Source organism: Drosophila gunungcola (genome assembly GCF_025200985.1).
Source record: "Drosophila gunungcola strain Sukarami chromosome 3L unlocalized genomic scaffold, Dgunungcola_SK_2 000003F, whole genome shotgun sequence".
Lineage (NCBI taxonomy): Eukaryota > Metazoa > Arthropoda > Insecta > Diptera > Drosophilidae > Drosophila > Drosophila gunungcola.
In genome coordinates, this window is record NW_026453179.1 from 5429384 (window position 1) to 5446868 (window position 17485).

At 43.5% G+C, this 17485-nt stretch overlaps 5 protein-coding genes across 12 annotated transcripts in view; 2 read left to right on the plus strand and 3 right to left on the minus strand.

Annotated features, from left to right (window-relative positions):
* Positions 1-2617, minus strand: part of LOC128258171 (ecdysone-induced protein 78C-like) — a 44622-nt gene extending 42005 nt beyond the window's left edge. For 2 of the 3 annotated variants that reach the window (XM_052989660.1, XM_052989659.1), the window contains exon 1: positions 1665-2201. In XM_052989660.1, the coding sequence (XP_052845620.1) occupies positions 1665-1750 (86 nt within the window). In that variant the 5' untranslated portion in view covers positions 1751-2201. Of the gene's footprint in view, positions 1-1664 lie in introns of all 3 variants that reach the window. The other variant, XM_052989661.1, reaches the window with a different exon arrangement.
* Positions 2618-3341: 724 nt separating this feature from the next.
* LOC128258175 (integrin-linked protein kinase) overlaps positions 3342-17485 on the minus strand; it is a 40175-nt gene continuing 26031 nt past the window's right edge. Inside the window, exons 1-4 of one of the 2 annotated variants that reach the window (XM_052989666.1) lie at positions 5673-5914; positions 4865-5030; positions 4259-4804; positions 3342-4191 (exon numbers count right to left, since the gene is read on the minus strand). In XM_052989666.1, the coding sequence (XP_052845626.1) occupies positions 3646-4191; positions 4259-4804; positions 4865-5030; positions 5673-5761 (1347 nt within the window). In that variant the 5' untranslated portion in view covers positions 5762-5914 and the 3' untranslated portion in view covers positions 3342-3645. Of the gene's footprint in view, positions 4192-4258; positions 4805-4864; positions 5031-5672; positions 5915-17485 lie in introns of those variants that run through there. The other variant, XM_052989667.1, reaches the window with a different exon arrangement.
* LOC128258188 (multifunctional methyltransferase subunit TRM112-like protein) lies at positions 5985-7166 on the plus strand. The gene is made up of 3 exons (XM_052989685.1): positions 5985-6182; positions 6262-6363; positions 6849-7166. The coding sequence occupies exons 1-3, from the start codon at positions 6105-6107 to the stop codon at positions 7041-7043; spliced, it is 375 nt and encodes a 124-aa protein (XP_052845645.1). The 5' UTR covers positions 5985-6104; the 3' UTR covers positions 7044-7166.
* On the minus strand, positions 7109-14102 carry LOC128258167 (uncharacterized). Of its 5 annotated transcripts, none has more exons than XM_052989644.1 (10): positions 13514-14102; positions 11835-11943; positions 11572-11733; positions 10837-11012; positions 10280-10654; positions 9414-9667; positions 9136-9358; positions 8342-8863; positions 7981-8115; positions 7109-7573 (listed from the first exon to the last, which is right to left on the minus strand). In XM_052989644.1, exons 1-10 carry the CDS (start codon positions 13585-13587, stop codon positions 7366-7368), a joined length of 2238 nt encoding a protein of 745 aa, XP_052845604.1. In that variant the 5' UTR covers positions 13588-14102; the 3' UTR covers positions 7109-7365. The 5 variants fall into 5 exon arrangements, with proteins under 5 accessions (XP_052845604.1, XP_052845603.1, XP_052845605.1 ...); XM_052989643.1 differs by having other exon boundaries at positions 11572-11736; XM_052989645.1 differs by lacking the exon at positions 10280-10654 and having other exon boundaries at positions 11572-11736.
* Positions 14211-17464, plus strand: LOC128258173 (uncharacterized). The gene is given in 4 exon segments (XM_052989664.1): positions 14211-14508; positions 15168-15476; positions 15478-16044; positions 16879-17464. Coding segments are annotated over 4 exon segments (1575 nt in total). The 5' UTR covers positions 14211-14337; the 3' UTR covers positions 17407-17464.

Sequence of the window (17485 nt, forward strand, 5' to 3'; positions counted from 1 at the left end):
AATAATTATCGTTAGCTGGAGTGGCCATCCCTGTTTTATTTGCCCTGTTCGTTTTCAACTCTCTTCCATATTTTCCGGTGCCGTTCGACCCCCTCGACCACCCACCCCACCCCGCCTCTATTGTACGTAATTGATTGGAAAAATGGCCATTCATGTTAAGTGCAGGCGGCTATGGCTATTTATTCCGGGAGATATATGGCGGCGGATGGGGGGAAGAGGGAGTGCTTCTGTATCGGCCATCTCTCTCCTGGCACAATTCTTAACTCGTTTTGCCTCGTAATTGGCCATTTTCCCTAGTTCGGGCCTGGCACAGAATTTATTGAACATCAGCGTGTTGTGGGTGGGAGGACTCGATAACGTCCAGTTGCTCCCACTTTGATCGATAGTTTTAGCTGTGCTTGAAATTTAAGAGGACTTTGTGTTTGCTTTGCCAGGCTCTTTAAGTTGATTGGGTTGCCGTGGAGATCTTGAGATTTATTGCACTTGCAGCTGATGTTGATGGCAGCCGCTCAGGAGCAACAAATCTAGCGGGCCGTATTAATCAAGTATACGCAATCTGCATTACTCATACGCCCTGTGGCTTAAGCCAAAACCAAAACCAAAACCAAAGCCAGCGCCTGCGGCAAAGGGATAAAAATCAATAGATGCTTTGCATGCGCCGTCGTCTTGCCATCTTTTCACATCCTGCGGCTGCTTTTCGCATTTCCACATGTCCTTTTTGTATATTTTTTTCCTACTTTTTTTTTGCCTTTTTCCACTTTGCGGCTGATGCTGTTGCCTGTCATTGCATTTAGTTGCTATACCCCTGTATGTGTAGTTTGCCTTTACAATATTTCAACGTTGTTATGCACTTCACACAAGTGGAAGACACTTGGGCCTGCTGTTGTTGTTGTTGCCGATGTTCCTGCTGCTTATATTGTCACAATATTTCGCTTTTCAATGCGCCGCTCGAAAGCACAAGTGAAATATTTGCCCATGTGGCATTTTAGTTTGGCAAGGAGCCCTCTTGCATTTTCTCCGTGCCTTATTTCTATGGCTTTTTGTGTGCCATCCCATTGTGTTGAAATCGGCAGAAACGGAACTTTTGATTTATTCAGCCGCTCATCGATCGCTTTAAGGATTTGATTCTCTAAAAGAGCCTGCTGCCTGTGCGAAGTAAATCTCATCATTTGCTATGCACTGTCGTCGTTTATTTCCCTCCGCCTGTCATGTAATTTTCACATTTTTACTCATCAACGCCAACGTCATCTCCATCGGATGGCTTTGGCTTGCCCCGAGGTCTCCTCCTTCTCCTCATCCTCCTTCTGTCGCCCATTGTGTGGGCGTGGCATGCCGGCAACAGCGGTAGCTGTAGCAGCAACAATAACCACGGCTGCAACACAGCAGATGCTGCCTGCAACTGCGGCTTTTGTGTGTGAAGGAAGTAGGTTAGTGGCTCACTCGTCAGCCAAATGAATGATGGAGTAACTGCGGCAAACTGTAACTGAAAAGTTCCCATTCTCCTCGTCTCATTTTTTTTTATTATCCCGGGCAATTGTATGGTTAATTGAAATAAGAGATAGGTATACAAGAACAAAAGTGAAAGCCCAAAAAGGGGCAGCCCCTTCGGCTCAGGTGTGCCCCATTAAATGGGGCATGTGTTCGCACTATTTATAAGTACTAACCTGGTTTTGGTGGGCTGCTCTAGCTCCGGATCCAGCGACTCCTCGACTTTGGTGTGACTCAAACCCGTGGTGTTTGAATACTCCATGGATTGCCGGCCCTCCAAGGGGCTGGCTGTTTTTCCGAGCTGTCACTAAAATACATTTAAGCAGCTGCACCCCCAATTCCAGGCCAAACAAATATGATTGCAACCCTTCGCAGTGAAACTATCTCAATCGCCGTTTTGTGCGCTGCGCCTAAAAGATGCCACTTAATTTTGCACTTTCACTGCATTACGTTAGTGTGTGTGTGGGTGGATTTAGTTTTTAAAGCTTTGGGTTTTCTTTTCATTTATATTTGTTCCACGCGTGCACTCGGCTCTGCCGGATTTATTGTATGTCTTTCTTGTCCAGGGGGAGTCCTTTGCGGAAATGCTCTTGCCGTTTGGCTGGCTGCCGTCATAACTGGCGTGGAATACTGTAAATCGGCTTTTGGCCACTGCAGTTTTGCCGTTTTTCCGTTTTAGCCCGTGCGGAGACCGAGCGACCAGCCTCTGGGCCCGAAAAGCGCCGACGACTACGACTACGACTGCGACTGCGACAGCGACAGGACGACGGCGACAGCAAAATGCAGCAAAAAACTTTTTAAAGCTGCAGCAGCAACGGCCACAGCAAAGGCAACAACAAAAAGGACCTGCCTGCCACAGGATGTGAGGCAAGAGCGAGCCAGCAAAACAATCACATGGCTCGGTGCAAGCTTGCCGCAGCAACAACATTCTGGCCCGAATAAAGCGTTGCCGCAAAAACATAAACAGAGAGCCACTTGCCGGTGAGAGCCGGTCCAAAAGAGAGTGCGGAGAAAGTCTGAGAAAGCACACGCATTTCAATAACCAACTAATTTTAAAAAGTTTTAAATATAACTTGACATTTAAAACAATTTAACTAATAATGTATATGGAAAGAATTATAAACCTAAATAAAAGGTAAAGTTTCCTAAAGTACAGTTAGAGTGGAAAAAAGAGACCTAGAGAAACTCCTATGCTTAAAATTCTTTAATAAATATAATTAATATTTAAACCATTTTAAAAAATCAGATCCTTTTAAAACCAAAAACTATAGAACAAAGATCAATTATTCAACTACCGAATCCAATTTTAAATAAAATAAAACATATAACTTTTGAAATCTTATAAAAAATAAATTGTGTCGTTATTTTAAACAATTTTAAATGAAATATTAAAATAAAGAGCATTTTACAAAAAAAAAAAAGAAAATCGATATCGATACTTTTTTTAAAGATTTATAAATATAATAAATATTTGCTAAGAAAATAAATTGTAAACTATTTTGCTGAGAAGTCAGAATAGATAAAAAATCAATAGCTATAAAAGTAAACACATTGCATTATGAATATAAAATTATTAAGCAGAAGCAATAATTGGTTCTCTTCTCTCGCAGCGAATTTCTCACGCCGGCGCTCTCTTCTCGAGTCGCAAAGTTTGCTCTGCCCACGCGAGCTGCACAAAATCGCGTGCACGAAATGGAAACCAGGTCAGGGCCGCCTTGCTCGCGTTACCCGACCCGCTGCGCTCCTGCACCGCCCATCGCCACCCACTCCGGCGGAAAGCTCTCGTCTTGTCTTGCTTCTCAGCGCATAAGCTCTCTAGATTAAAGCTCCCAACTGCACAAGTACACAATACCTTTGATTAATTAGTAACAAATATATTTCTGTATAAATACGATCCTAAAGGTTATCGAACTTAAAATGTACGACAAAATCGAGCACCCGCACTAAACATCGACGGAAAATCATAAGTAGAGAACAGTGAGACACAGAAACATAAATTCTAGGCAGGGCAGTTGCACTAGCTTGCCATTTCGGTTCGGTTTTCGGTTAGGCTCAGTTAGACAAAGATAACACAAGTAGTAATTACAATTAGTTGGCAAAACGAAGGTTTCTCAAGGCACATTTTGGCTTGGCATCTGTTGATTTTGCTACTTCCCTTCAGCGCCTCATCTTCTCCAGAATGGGCACCACCATGTCGAACTTGGGTCGCTTGCCGGGATCCTCGTTCATGCAAATTCCGATCAGTTTGGCCATGTGCGACGAGGTGCCAGGCGGAATTTTGACCCGCAGTCCCTCCAGCGCAATCTTCATGCCGCACTCCATGGGCGACCACTCGGCGAAGGGCACTTCGCGCGTGGTCAGCTCCCAAATGAGTATGGCAAAGCTCCACATGTCGCAGGCCTCCCAGTTTCGATCCGCCTGCTTGCGCTGCAGTGCCTCCGGCGACATCCAGGCCGGCTGGTAGATGCGTCCCTTCTCCTGGAACGAGAATTTGGCATCGCCCATGTTGATCCTTGCCGTCAGATCCTCGTCGATCATCACGTGATGGCTGTTCAGGTGGTACGTGGGTATGATGCGCTCCAGCGAGTGCAGGAAGGCCATTCCCCGGGCCACGTCCAAGGCAAAGCTAACCGCCTGGCTGGTGTCGACCACCACACCAGTGGCTCCATGGAGCAGACTGAACAGTGAAGAACGTGGCATGAACTATGAAGGAAAGATTTAGTTATTTTGTTTCTAAATTGATCATAGAAGTCCCTTTAGTCCAACTCACCTGACTAATGGTCACCAGATTAGGCGGCGAATTGCAAGCCCCTATTATAGGCAAAATGTTGGGATGCGAGAAGATGCGCAGCTTGGGGAACTCCTCGTTAAAGTCCCTCGACATACGGGGCGTGCACTGACGCACGGCTAGGATCTTGGCCACCACATCGTTCTTTTGCCAGCGTCCCCGCCAGGTTTCTCCCGATGGCGTGACCGATAGCTTGGTGTGCAGGTCCAAATCTCCCATGCTAATGCCCTTAAAGCGGGACAGGGTGGCGTCCCTAGACCTCGTCTTCATGCCCGGCCAGCTCTGCTCCTTGAAGCTGATCACCTTCACCTCCCTACCGCTCTTCTCCACCAGATCCTGCAGCCTCTTGGCCAAACTGGGTTTGGCCTTTTCGATGGGTGTGTGGTCGTCCTTGTTAGCGATTCCCACCTGGGCCCCCGCGTTCAGAAGATCCTCGCAGATCATGTCGTAGCCCCAGAAGCAGGCGTAGTGTAGGGGTGTATTCCCATGCTCGTTCACCGCGTTTACATCGCTGCGCTCCTTTATCAACTGTAGTGGGAGATTTATGTAACTTAAGTAAGATAGCAGGTGACATCTATGTTATCATACCATTTGGACCACATCGCGATGGCCGTGAGCTGCAGCCAAATGGAGTGGGATGTCGTCGCCCATGTTAGTAGCATTTACACGAGCTCCACGCTGCAGCAAAGTCTCCACCAGCTTGGCGTGCCCCTCCTTGGCCACCCAGTGCAACGGACTGAAGCCATGGTCGTCTCTGAAATAAAAAAAAATTATATAAACATATTTTATCTGGAACAATGTCCTAACATGTTCTTAGAAACAGAGAGTCGGATATTGATACTGAACATTTAGCCATGAAAATCCCTAGCTAAGCCGGTAATGTAACATTATTAACACAATTTAAAAGAAATGACATTTAAAATTAATTTAACGGATTAACAAACTACTTGAATTTCATTTAACAAATAGAACAGTATAAAAATATGTACAATTTGCTGGTATATTTAAAATTAAAGTTTTGTTTTGATAAATCACAAAGGATAAGAAACAATTTCTATTTCCTGGGATCACAGATAGTACGGGGCGTAGAATTAAATCAAATTGAATCGGCAATCTTTGTGTGGGAAGCGGGTTTTATGCTCGCGTATGCACACATGCAAATACATACATACATACATATATATTTTTGATTCGTCTGTTTACACAACACAAGAATAAATCATGACGTCACTGAGACTCGAAAGACCCTCAAAATGTTGGGCGTATTAAATGCGATGACTAAATGGCACTTCCTGGGAAAGAAAGTTGCCACTCAAGGTGATTCCTTTTCAAGTACCACTTTCTAAGCAATTAGACAGTGGCCGAGTGGTTAGTTAGTTACTTGTTTTAGTTTTACCCTAAATTGTTGTCGTTCTCCGTTTCATCCAACCACAGGCGCACTTGAATCGAGTTGCCCTCGCGGCACCAGTGGAATATGTCCTCCATTTGTATGCCTCACGCCTTTATTCCGCTCTCAATCACTATTTAAAAAGGTTTTTCAACCTAAATTACATCTATAAACGGCTAAAAACTGTTAAAATGCGACAGTTGGGAGAATTTCTAATTACAAAATTTCTGTAGTGTGACCGTTTGAAATATCAACCAATAGCTCGCGTTGCCAACTGCTTTAAAATATCGATATATGTACTATCGATGTTGCGCGTGAAAAGTGAATGTCAAAAGAAGAAAGAAGAAAAAGGAACACAACGTGCACCGCTCAGAATTTATTTAAAAACATTCGTATTTAGCTTCATCTACTGGTCTAAGTAAAAGATTTAAAAGCCAGAAAATGAAACTCAGCACCTACAATTTCTTGACCTCAATGGCTATCAAAGGTGTGAAAGTGGGTTTTCCCTTAAAACTGACGGTGAGTTCTGGAGTCTTGTGTGCCTGCTATTGATTGTTTCATGGAAATTATGGTTAATATATTTACATATTTCACCCAGATAATCAAAAAGGACGTGGTGGAAAGTGAGTTTAATCCCACTTTTGTGGAGCGAATTCTTCCCAAATTAGATTGGACGGCGGTTTACGGAGCTGCCCAGGTGGTAAGTATTTGGATTCTACTTGGTGGAACTATTGACCATTGGCTGCTGGAAAGTTCCCAAAAATAGTTTTTTTTTTTTATGAAATTAAACATCTGAAATAATTGCAGTAGTTTCTATGTGAGTCTACTCAAAAAAAGTGAAAATATGTTACAGTTGTCGAAAAAAGCACAGTAAATCTACTGCCCGAAAAAGCTTATTTGAAGTTTGTTTTGAATACGTGTTTTTTCTTTCGCCCTTAAAGTACAATTTCAAAAATGTTGAAGAACGGAACTTTGTATTTTAAATACTTTTAAATAAAAAAAAAAAACCATTGAAAAATTATGTGTTAAATTAGTCAATATATTCTTAAAAACACTTATTTAATTATTTAGTTTTTCCTGCCCTCTTCATTAGGAACATTTGTAGTCGAACAATTTATGCGATAAGTGGCAGTGCTGTTTTCTCCTAATTATTTTTAAAAACTCATTGTAATATTCTTTTTTCAGGCGGAACTCACAGAAGACATTCCCGCTGTGCAGCCGGAGAACATTGGTGAGAATGAGGTGCTCCTCCAGAAGCTCCACCATCTGCTCTTCGAGATCGACGTGCTGGAGGGCCAACTGGAGTGCCCGGAAACAGGACGGGTTTTCCCCATCACCGATGGCATACCCAACATGCTCCTCAACGAGGACGAGGTCTAGATGCATCCATTCATGTTTTTCTGTAACATAATCCCCTCTCCAGAAACGCATTAATTTTAAGTAAGTTTATTAGTTTTAAAGTCTGTTTATTTACGAGTGACTAAAAAATAATTGGAGCTTGGATGGAATGTGTTTTTTTTTTTTTTGGTGTTGAGATCTACATACTCGTTAAGTGGGAGGGGCTTGGGGAAGAGCAAAAAACACTTTACGACACATACAAATGGTAAGTCTAAACTTCTGGAGGGTGGTGCTTGGCTAGTTACTAAGATTTATTTCCGTTTCTTTGGCACTCTGGGGGAGATTCGAGATTGGGCACTCCCGCCTAGTTGCACTTGATGTTGGGGCTCTTGTTGCTGCCTTGGGCGTAGATGCTGCCCTTGGCTAATCCGGACTGGGCTCCTTTGCAGAGATCCGAATTTCCGCCCCTGGGCTTGTAGCTCCGATCTGCCAAGAGACTGGCGTCTGGTCCTTGGGTGGCCTGCTTTTGGAGCAGCTTTGTGTTGGGTCCATTCCAAGTGACATAGTCGGCTCTGTTAAAAATGAAATAAATAATGAAATAAAAGATAAAACAAATAAGAATCATAAAAACAGTGTCATAAAAATCAAGTTCTATGCTTTGTGTTCCTTATCTGAAACTTGTTCTTTTCAAAGTATAAAATTTGATTAGAAACTTGGTTCAAATATAAGATAATTTGTTTCAAAGATCTAAATTGTAAAAATGTAAATGTAAATAATTTTGATTTGTTCATTTTTTAATATATACAATTTTAGCCATAAATTTAAAATAATATTTTTGAAATAATGCATGTTTTGAAAAAGCTGTATTAAAAAGTTTTCCCACAATTCATAATAAAATATTGAACATTTCTTTCAAAACATGGGAATTTAACCGTGGTTTCTGGTATATAAATCTTAAAACTCTAATTTTAGTACTTACAGCAAAAGATTTTCATCTGCACCCTTGCTCAGCTGCGAATTGGGTCCCATACTGGCCATTCGTTCGATGATGGATTGAAATTCTGCCGATTCGGAATTGTGGGAGTTGCCAAAGACTGAGGAGTGCTGGCGATGTCTGTTGGGAGAAGTAAATCGTTACTTTTACACTTGATCAAACTCAAAGGGTATAAAAGCTTAGGCATGCCAAAAAAAATGATTAAAAAAAAAATGATTCCCTGCTATAATTCATTCTAAATCCTGGGAAAACACATGCGCAAACGACTGAATCTGATTCTACTTAGCGAAACGGTAACGGAAACGGTTTAAGTTAACGGTTTAACGGGTTTAGCGGGCGGGCATACTTCAGTGAATCGGTTTTGGTGCGAGCGCGACTTTCGAATGCTGGCCTCCTCGCGATGGATGAGGAGTTGGACTGGGCCGACGAGGCCAGCGATGAGGACGTCATTGATGCGGAGTAGGAGGAGTAGGAGCTAGCGTTCGAGGAGCCATGCAGGTAGCCGTCGATGCTGTAGTTGTTAGTATCGCCGTAGTGGCCATAGTGGTTATAGCCGCTCTTGGCCAGGATGCCCTTGGTGGTCAGGCGCTCGTAGCTTTTCTGCCCGATGCGGGGTGATTGTGCGGGTGAGGCATATGAATGCGATGAGGATGCACTCGATATGGATGACAGATGCGTCTCCAGCTTCTCCTCCATTGTGGGCGTGGGCGTGGGCGTGGGCGTGGCCTGGGCCAAAATGATCTGAGTGGTGAACGTCGATGGTGTGGTGACATTGATCGATGGCAGTATGTGTCGCTTGTGCAGTGGCTTCGTTTTGGATGCATATGCGGATGCGGATGAGGTGGCGGGCTCCACCACAGTGAGCAGGCTGGATGATCGAGTGGCGCAAAGCAAGCGGACAGTGTGGTTTTCGGTTATTGGTTTTTTGTTTTTTTGTTTTTTGGTTCGGGGTTTTAGTCAGAGGCGGCAACAAAAGTTCACAGAGAAAATAGGCAGTCGATTAACAAACGGATAAAGCAGCGGGCCAAAGAGAGAAACAACATGGTTTGAGTGGGTGGGAAAAGCAGTTGGCAACCACGACCTTGGCTTTCGGGTGGGGTGGGGTGGGGTGGAGTGGTGTAAAGGTAAAGTCAAGGCTACCTGTCTCCGGCGACGCCATCCACCTGTTCGGTTCCCGTGGTCTTGGTCAGCTCCAGGTGTTTGGGATTCGAAGCGGTCTGCTTGTGGGCCCTCTGCTCATCCTCGTCCTGCACTATCTGCAGGATCTGGGTGGCCCGATCCTCGGCATAGCTCACCGACTCCAAGGCCATCAGTATTATGCGCTCGGCAATTTGTGGATACTTCTCCTTGAGCAGAGATTGCACTGAAAGTAACCAAATTATAGTTGGGCAAGACTGAAACCCTTCGATTTCACTCACTTTTGGTCTTCTCCTCCTCAGTGTACTCCTTGGGCCTCAGCGGAATGTGAACAGTGCCCTGATCTCCGGCTGCCTGCTGATCTTGATTCAAGTCCGGCGGACGATTGTTCGGTCTATGTGGCTGCTGCATCTCCCGCTTTGTGTAGCCCAAGGAAATCAACTTCTCCGAGGCAAACTGCACATTGTTGTCCGCATTGGCCAGGATGTCCAGGAGCAGCTCCTCATCCGCCTTGGGAAATATGTTCTTCATGTATCTGTGGGGAAAGTGGGATGGGTTGTGTTAGTTTTGGGCAATAAGTGTAGTCTAAAACAAATGAATTATAAATATATTAATATTTAGCTTACAACATTTAGAGTCTGAATAATTGTAGCATCCAAAAGTTACCTTCAGTTTTGAAAATGGTGTTTTTTAAGTTTGATAGATACTTGTGTATAGTGAACATTACACAACAAAATATTTGGTATCAACAAGCTTACAAAATACTCATGAAAGGAAGTGGGTCCTTAGAAAAATAACCGTCTATAACTCATTTTAGTAAATCATAAGGTGATTAAATACTCAAGGTATAAATTTGTTAATGGTTTCCTTATTTAACGGACATTTTTACGGCAAACAAGTAAGCACTATGCTTCTTTCAGCTCTAATTAACTTTAAGAATATCTACCTTAAAAGTATAGTTTTTTTATCCGTCGAGCTGAAACAAAATTGAAATTCCCTACTAAACGGACATCTGGCGGACAACATTATCTTTCCTTAGCGGACAACTCTCTCTTAAGCGGACAACTTCGCGGACAACAATGCAAGATAAATCAAGTTACTACTCTATTTGATATCGATATCCTTCTAATCTAAAACCCCGTCAAACCTCAGTTTCATCTTGGGCGACGAGTGTGGTCTGGGCGAGCTACGCCACAGTGGCGATCCGTGCAGAGCCGGCGGAACAGCTGATCCCGGGGGAAGGGCCACCTGGTGGCCGGGGGGACCACCAAGACCACCAGGAACACCGCTCTGCACGCTCACGAGACTACCGAAGCGTCCGCCGGGCAAGGGACTGGCCGTGCGCGAGGTGCGCCGACTAGCCACCGTGTCCGGACGACGCGCCGGTGGGGTCATGTAGAAGGCGGAGCTGCTGTGGAAGAGGTGCCGCTGCGAGGGTGGCGTCACGAAGGGACCCGGCATGGTCACCGGGTGCTTCTCCACCTGCAGGGCACTGATGACGACGGCCTCGCTGTTATAGTAGCTGTGGGTTCGTGGTTTCGCGGGTTCGTGGGTTGTGGGTTAGTAAGCGTGGGATTAGTGGCAAGTGCAGTAAGCGGCGTTAGGCAGCGTGTGAGAAGACAGAGATGTAAGTAGGCAGATTAGTGGGGATTAGCACACTTGGCACGGAAGCTTGGCCTAAAAACTATCACCCATGGCACTTACCGTTTGAGCAGCAGGCGTATATGATTCTCGCCAGCGGTGGGGAACATGTTCTGGATCTTGGTCACCACCGCATCCGTTTCCGCTTGGGTGGTGAACGAGGTCTCCTGGATGGTGGAGCGCCGCGAGAGATTCGGACCCAGGCGAGCTCGTTGAAAGGGTAGGGGTGAAGACATTTCCTGTGGGTTTAGTAGCAGAGCAATAAGTGAGCTTATTAAATTTTTCATTCATTAAAATAGTAATAAACATGTCACTTAATAATGTTCGACATTCAAAGTCAACCTAATCATATCAGTTATCATACCATTTTAATCTTAAAAATTGCTGTTTTTTGAAAGCATAATTTGGCATTAGATGATAGACAACCCAACCTTTAAAAACTAAATCATTTCCCCAAAAATGCTAAATACCAAATGTTAAGTACTTAAAAAAAGATTATATTACTAACAGATGTAATATCTGTCATATTGTTTTGTTAATGCTTTTAAATGCCTTATTCATCAGGTGACTAATAAATAATGATAATTGTAATTGGTCGAAGCAGAATTGTAACTACGCTCGTTGCTTACAATCGCTAGAAATTTCTGAGTTACATTAAAAAAAGAATTTCACCATTATTGACAGTTTAACTGAAGTTCTTCAGCTTTCTACTTTTTTGGAACACTCCTACACCAGATTTCAGATGATAAGCCACTTGAAAGACAAATATATTGTTATAATTATCTTTAGAAAACTCACCAAGTGTCCCCTGGAGGAGGCCGACAATAGTGGACTGGTCGAGACGTTGTGCAGCGTGGGCTGCTGGCGCTCTTGGAAGGCCCGAATCGCGGTCAAGTTGTTGCTGGGATGGACGTGGTACGGCGAGCTGTTGTGCGACGTCTGCGGCGGCTGATTGACTAACTGCTGCAAAGTGACAGAGTTTGGCCAGGTTGCAGGCCAAATAGAAAATCAATAAAACGCAAATGACTTGGGGGAAGGGTAAATGCGGAGATGGAGGTTACCTGCAAGGCTATCGACTCCGTGGAGCAGCGCTCGTTCTGCAGCTGCCTGTAACTGCGTCCGCGCGGATCCTCCAGCTGCATGGCCTTCGTCAGATAGTTTATGTAATAGCTGGAAAGGGGAATCGAGTGGAAGATGAGCTTGCCGCCAATCAAAGGCCATCAAATGACCTCCCGCCCAGGGTCAATCAAAAGCTCCGGGATTCAGGCCAAGGGTGGATTCCCAAAGCCGGCCGGTTGGTGGTGGTTTGGATTGGAATTCAGATTCGGATCCCGGCCACATGTTGATGGTCCTTGGGGGAAGCGGACAGGTAAAGGGTAATGGGTAATGGGTAATGGGTAAAAGGGATCCCCCCGCAAAGCGGAGGCACGTGCCAAGTAGCTGCCAAAAGGCGGTCCCAGAGTCGTCACTTTCATCTCCGTTTGGCAGGCCATCCTGGCTCTGATTTGGAAATGGAATGGGTGGCAGATGTGGATGTGGAGAACTCGTCTCCGACTGAGTGGCCTCTTGAATTAACGTATGACAGTCGTTGGGCTTGTTGCTTAATTGCACAGGGTCTTTTGAAAAATGGGTATGGGCTAAATAGAAGTTAAAGACCCCGCTGGCATCCGACGACGCGGAAGTGACACAATTTATGTTATGTCACTGAAATGAGGCCAATTAGGAGCGGTTAAAGAGCCCTCAGTAGTCCATGGAGAAATGGGCCTGTCACATGAGGACTTTAGAGTTTAAAACATGCTGCTTTGTAAAACCGTTGAATTAGGTTATATTTAAATATTACTGAAGTCATAAATACTTATTGGATTTTGGATGGATTTTGATTGAATTAAATAAATGAAATAAATGAATTAGCTTTGAAATAAAATGGGTATGCTGACTGGAACTGATTGCAGCAAATATAAAATGGAGATTATGTTTTATGATGATTGTACGTACACATTAATAAACATTTCAAACGAATTTCAACCGAAGAGATTACTGTGCCAATTCCGGACAAAATGGTTTATCTACAATCTTACGTTTTTAAAGTGCTTTGAGCTTCTTAGCGTTTGTTTCAAATTGTTAATAAAACAATATTCTGTTTATATGCTAACATTTTAAAATTTAATGTATATAATTCTTGTTTAATATTTTTCAAATTTCTTTTTATTACTTTGTGCTTATTAATTTATGTTGTCGAGGTAATTTTTTCACTTACATACAAGCTGAATAAATATTTTATAATTGGAAATCATTACCCTTATTTTGTTTGTTTTTTTTAACAAAAATACTTCTTATAATTCGTTAAAGTATGAATAAAAGGAGTGTGTTTAAGAACTAACTTCCCTAAGCTATCGCTTCATAAAACCTTCAGTTTACTGGGCACCCACCACCCACTTGGCATTTTAAAGTTGCCGTGGCAATCAGTAACGGACTTAAGCACCCAAGGCCCCCGCCACTTGCTGTCCTTCACCCACCAGCCACCCACCAACCACCCACCACCCACAGAAAGTGCCGCCCAAGGCAACGGTGGCACGCAAATTTATCAGCCGCCTCCCGGGGCAACCTATCAAAATCCCCATCACATCTCTCAGTACAGTTCTGTTTGCTTTTCACGACATTGTGGTTAATGTTAATGCATTAATGCATGCATAAATATTTATGACATCGGGCTATATGGCTATATGCCCTCGCTGCTCACCAATTTCCAGTTGTCTGATCGTATTTGCAGTCCCAGCCGGGCGGCATTTTCTGATAGCCACCGGACTCGCTCATTTTCACCGCTCAGATACTGATACAGATACAAGATACAAAAACACAGATACAAATACAAATACAAAAACGGCTGCACTTGCAGATACGAGATACGCGTCACGAATGTTGTTTTATTTTTCACTGGATGTTTATGGACATTTAAAGTCGCATTCGCAGCTTGTTTGCCGACTGTCTGCAACCCCGAAAAAGTTAGCAGCCAGGACGGGAGTGCCCTTGCCACTTAGCCCGAGCTTTGTAGTTGGACTCAGATTGGTATATTCAGGCTATATGCACGGGGGTTGTAACCACCCTCGCCAGCAGAGGCAGCACAGCTATTTTTGTTTACGCGGCACTGCCAGCCGGGAAAAAGGACCACAACACACACGATGTGGCGTGCCTTCAGTGGGCGAGTGGGTTCAAAACGGACCAACTACCCGTAAAGGAACACACAATTTTGGGGGAAAATCCCGCAGACGGAGCTACTTGTATGGACAACCTCGCGAGCCAAGCTTTGAGCGTCAACTGAGCAAATCACAGTCGGGTGTTGAAGCTCAAGCTTTTCAGATGCTGCGCCGAAGCCCAAAACCCGTTATAAAAGCCTTTATCCAGTGTTGGAATTTACCCATCAAAAGCTCTGGCCAAACTTTGACTTAGCTTTCAAGCCAACTCGAGTTCAATCACACAATTCAAATTCGACTTGCTAACCGAAACCCTCAAATTATATCTTATATATCCGCTTTTGATTTAATGGTTATATAACACACCAGCGAAATGGCGGACGTTTTGGCGCGCATAACGCGCATTTCGGATAACTATCTCCAGGAAATGGAGGAGGCCCAGGAGCCGCAAGGACCTCCCAAGCCGACCAAGGCCCAGAAGAAGGCCGCCAAGAAGGAGGCCAAGCTCCAGGCCAAGTTCGAGGAGAAGCGTCTAATTATGCGGGTGGGTAAAGGTTTTTAAATACTATTTTGGTTTAAGGGAAAGCTAAAAACATATAAATACAATAAACAAATAAGCCAAACCTTATAATAACTAAGGACGCCAAGAAACTACTTAATATAGCCGCAAAATTGAAAATCTTCTTCCGATCATAACAAGTAAAACGCCAAAATAAAGGTATAGCCAAAAGAAAATGGTGTGCACACCAAGACTTTACGAAAATTACTTTGTAAAGGAGAAGGGGCGTTGAAAGTGTCATACGGTTTGATATATAATTTTGTGAAGAAAAACTAATAAACATTCGTTTAATTAAATACAACTTTTAAATGTTCTTATAGTAAATGCCATTTTATAAGTTGTCATTCTTATAATTTGGGAGTTTTTATTAATAGAGGTTATATAAATAAATAACTTACCTTGACCACTTCTTATCCGACCATAGTTACAAAGAAATTCACCATAGCTACAAGAAGAAATTAATTCTCTTATATGAATATACTTTTACAATTTACAGTTATATTATAAATGTAGCTTCGAATTGACTTCCGAACACCCTATGCAACTTGTGTTAATTTTGACTATGATTAAATTAAATTAAGTGAATGATTTTGCTTATTTTAACAAAGAGTAACTAAGCTGAAGCCTTTTCGTGCCCCTTTTAGGATGCCCTGATGCGGGAACTGGAGATGGGCAAGCGCATGGAGGAGAAGGGCAACGAGGAGTGGCACGAGATGTGCCGCGAGATCAAGATCAGGGAGCTGAACGAGGAGATGGTGGCGTGGGGCGAGCGGGCGGAGCGGAACATCCTGGCCAAGAACGACCACATCAAGATGCTGCTGGATGACATGGCGCAGACGCAGGACCAGCACGTGCGCAGCTACAGCAAGACGGTGGAGCTGATCGACCACATCCGGGACTGCTTCCACGTGATGCTGGGCGGGGTGCGGAGCATGTACGCCCAGCAGGCGGACTGAGATGCTGCGGGACTACTACGAGGAGGTGCGCCGGCGCACCGAGGAGCTCGAGGCGATGCACACGCACTCGGACAACATCATACACGCCACGAACATCACCACCCGGGACCAGATCAAGGAGGACTACACCATCTATCTGGAGCAGCGCGACGATCGCGTCAACACCGAGATTGAGAACAGGTTCAAGATCCGCGACCAGATCGTCCGCCGCATGACGCACATGCAGCGGCAGCTCAACGACTTCGTGGAGTCGCTGCGGAGCACCGAACTGGATGCCCACAAGTATGAGAAGATCCACTGGCTGACGGAGCGCCAGGAGGCCTTCATGGAGGAGTCGCACAAGCTGAACGCCGAGGAGTCCAAGTACATCAACATGCAGGCCGAGCTCCAGCGCGAAATGCTTCGCATGGATATCGAGAACAACTCCACGCTCAACGATCTCCGCCTGGAGTTCCAGTACTTCACCAACGTGCGCAAGAAGATCGAGCTCAACCAGGAGATGGACCGGAATATCACGCATGAGAAGCTGCGCATCCTCACCGGCGAGTGCTACGAGTTGACCAAGGTAAGCTCATATACCTACGGTCAGGAAAAAACACCCACTCTTGTTTAAAAAATTACAAAAATATCTCCTGTCTTTAAAAATGTTTGAAAAACTTCGTTAAAGCGAACAAGCTTATTGAAATGTTTGTAATTTAAAATAGTTAAATGACTTTAGGCAATTCAAAAAGAGAAAAAAAAAATTGTAAGTACATTAAATTGAATGACGAATTAATTTAAGTAACAATTCAATACTGTAATAAGCAAACATTAGTATATAATTGATAAAAATAACTTAAATAATAAAGAGAAAAAATTTAAAGTAAAATAAATTGGATGACGAATTACTTTAAGTAACAATTCAATACTTTCATAAGCATACATTCGTCATAACTTAAATAATAAGGAAAAAAAATTGTTAAGTAAAATAACTTGGATGACGAATTAATTTAAGTGACAATTCAATACTGTAATAAGCATACATTAGTATATAATTGATAAAAATAACTAAAATAATAAAGAGAAAAAATTTAAAGTAAAATAAATTGGATAATGAATTACTTTAAGTAACAATTCAATACTGTAATAAGCATACATTCGTCATAACTTAAATAATAAGGAAAAAACATTGTTAAGTAAAATAAATTGGATGACGAATTAATTTAAGTGACAATTCAATACTGTAATAAGCATAAAGTCGTATATAATTGATAAAAATGACTTAAATAATATTTACTTATTAGAAAATGTTTTCTTATATTATAAAAGTCAAATAAACAAAACAAAACATTTTAATTAAATGTTTTTCTAAAACTTTTAAACATATTTGTAAAAGTTAAAACTAAAATTCTTACCCCAGGAAATGGAGAAGCATGTGAAGAGTGGGGAGTTGCTTCTGGCGCTGTCGATCACCTGCAGGAAACTGCAGACGGAGGCGGAGAAGGTAATCCTGGGCGGCGAGGTGTTCGACGACACCGAGCTGCAGGTGGAGGAGAACTTCAAGCTGCAGACCCTCAACCTGAAGGATCACGTGGACATGACCGAGGAGGAGCTGGTGGAGCTGAACAAGAGTCTGAAGAACTTCTGGCGTCGCCAGGCGGTGGCCGAGGCCCAGAACTTGCTGATGCTCGAGGAGAAGCGTCGCCTCACAGAGGACAACCAGCGCTTGATCGACTTCCTCAAGTCCAAGACCGTCACCGAGGATCCCGAGGAGCTGCGCACCGCCATGCACGTGTCCTCCCCGACTCAGCCAATGCCACCCAAGGTGTTCGACTCCAAGTGCCATGAATCGAGAGCCAGAAAAGTTCTAAAGTCGCCGACGGCACACAAGGAAGCCAAGTTTGAGTCTGAAGCCGTTTTGAAAGAGGTGATCTTGGAATATTCTTAAATTGTTCAATCTAACTTTGGTTTAAGGGTTAAGAGATACAAATATTCGTTTAAAGTGACCTTTAATAGATTTATTATTG

Excerpts from the sequence above, each read along its gene's own strand:
- LOC128258188 (XM_052989685.1), top strand. The coding sequence starts at position 6,105 with ATGAAACTCAGCACCTACAATTTCTTGACCTCAATGGCTATCAAAGGT. Across the intron at positions 6,183-6,261 it reads GTTTTCCCTTAAAACTGACG|ATAATCAAAAAGGACGTGGT; the intron begins GTGAGTTCTGGA and ends TATTTCACCCAG. Across the intron at positions 6,364-6,848 it reads TTTACGGAGCTGCCCAGGTG|GCGGAACTCACAGAAGACAT; the intron begins GTAAGTATTTGG and ends TTCTTTTTTCAG.
- LOC128258167 (XM_052989643.1), bottom strand. The coding sequence starts at position 13,587 with ATGAGCGAGTCCGGTGGCTATCAGAAAATGCCGCCCGGCTGGGACTGC. Across the intron at positions 10,655-10,836 it reads ATACGCCTGCTGCTCAAACG|CTACTATAACAGCGAGGCCG; the intron begins GTAAGTGCCATG and ends ACGAACCCACAG. Across the intron at positions 9,668-10,279 it reads TCGCCCAAGATGAAACTGAG|ATACATGAAGAACATATTTC; the intron begins GTTTGACGGGGT and ends CTTTCCCCACAG.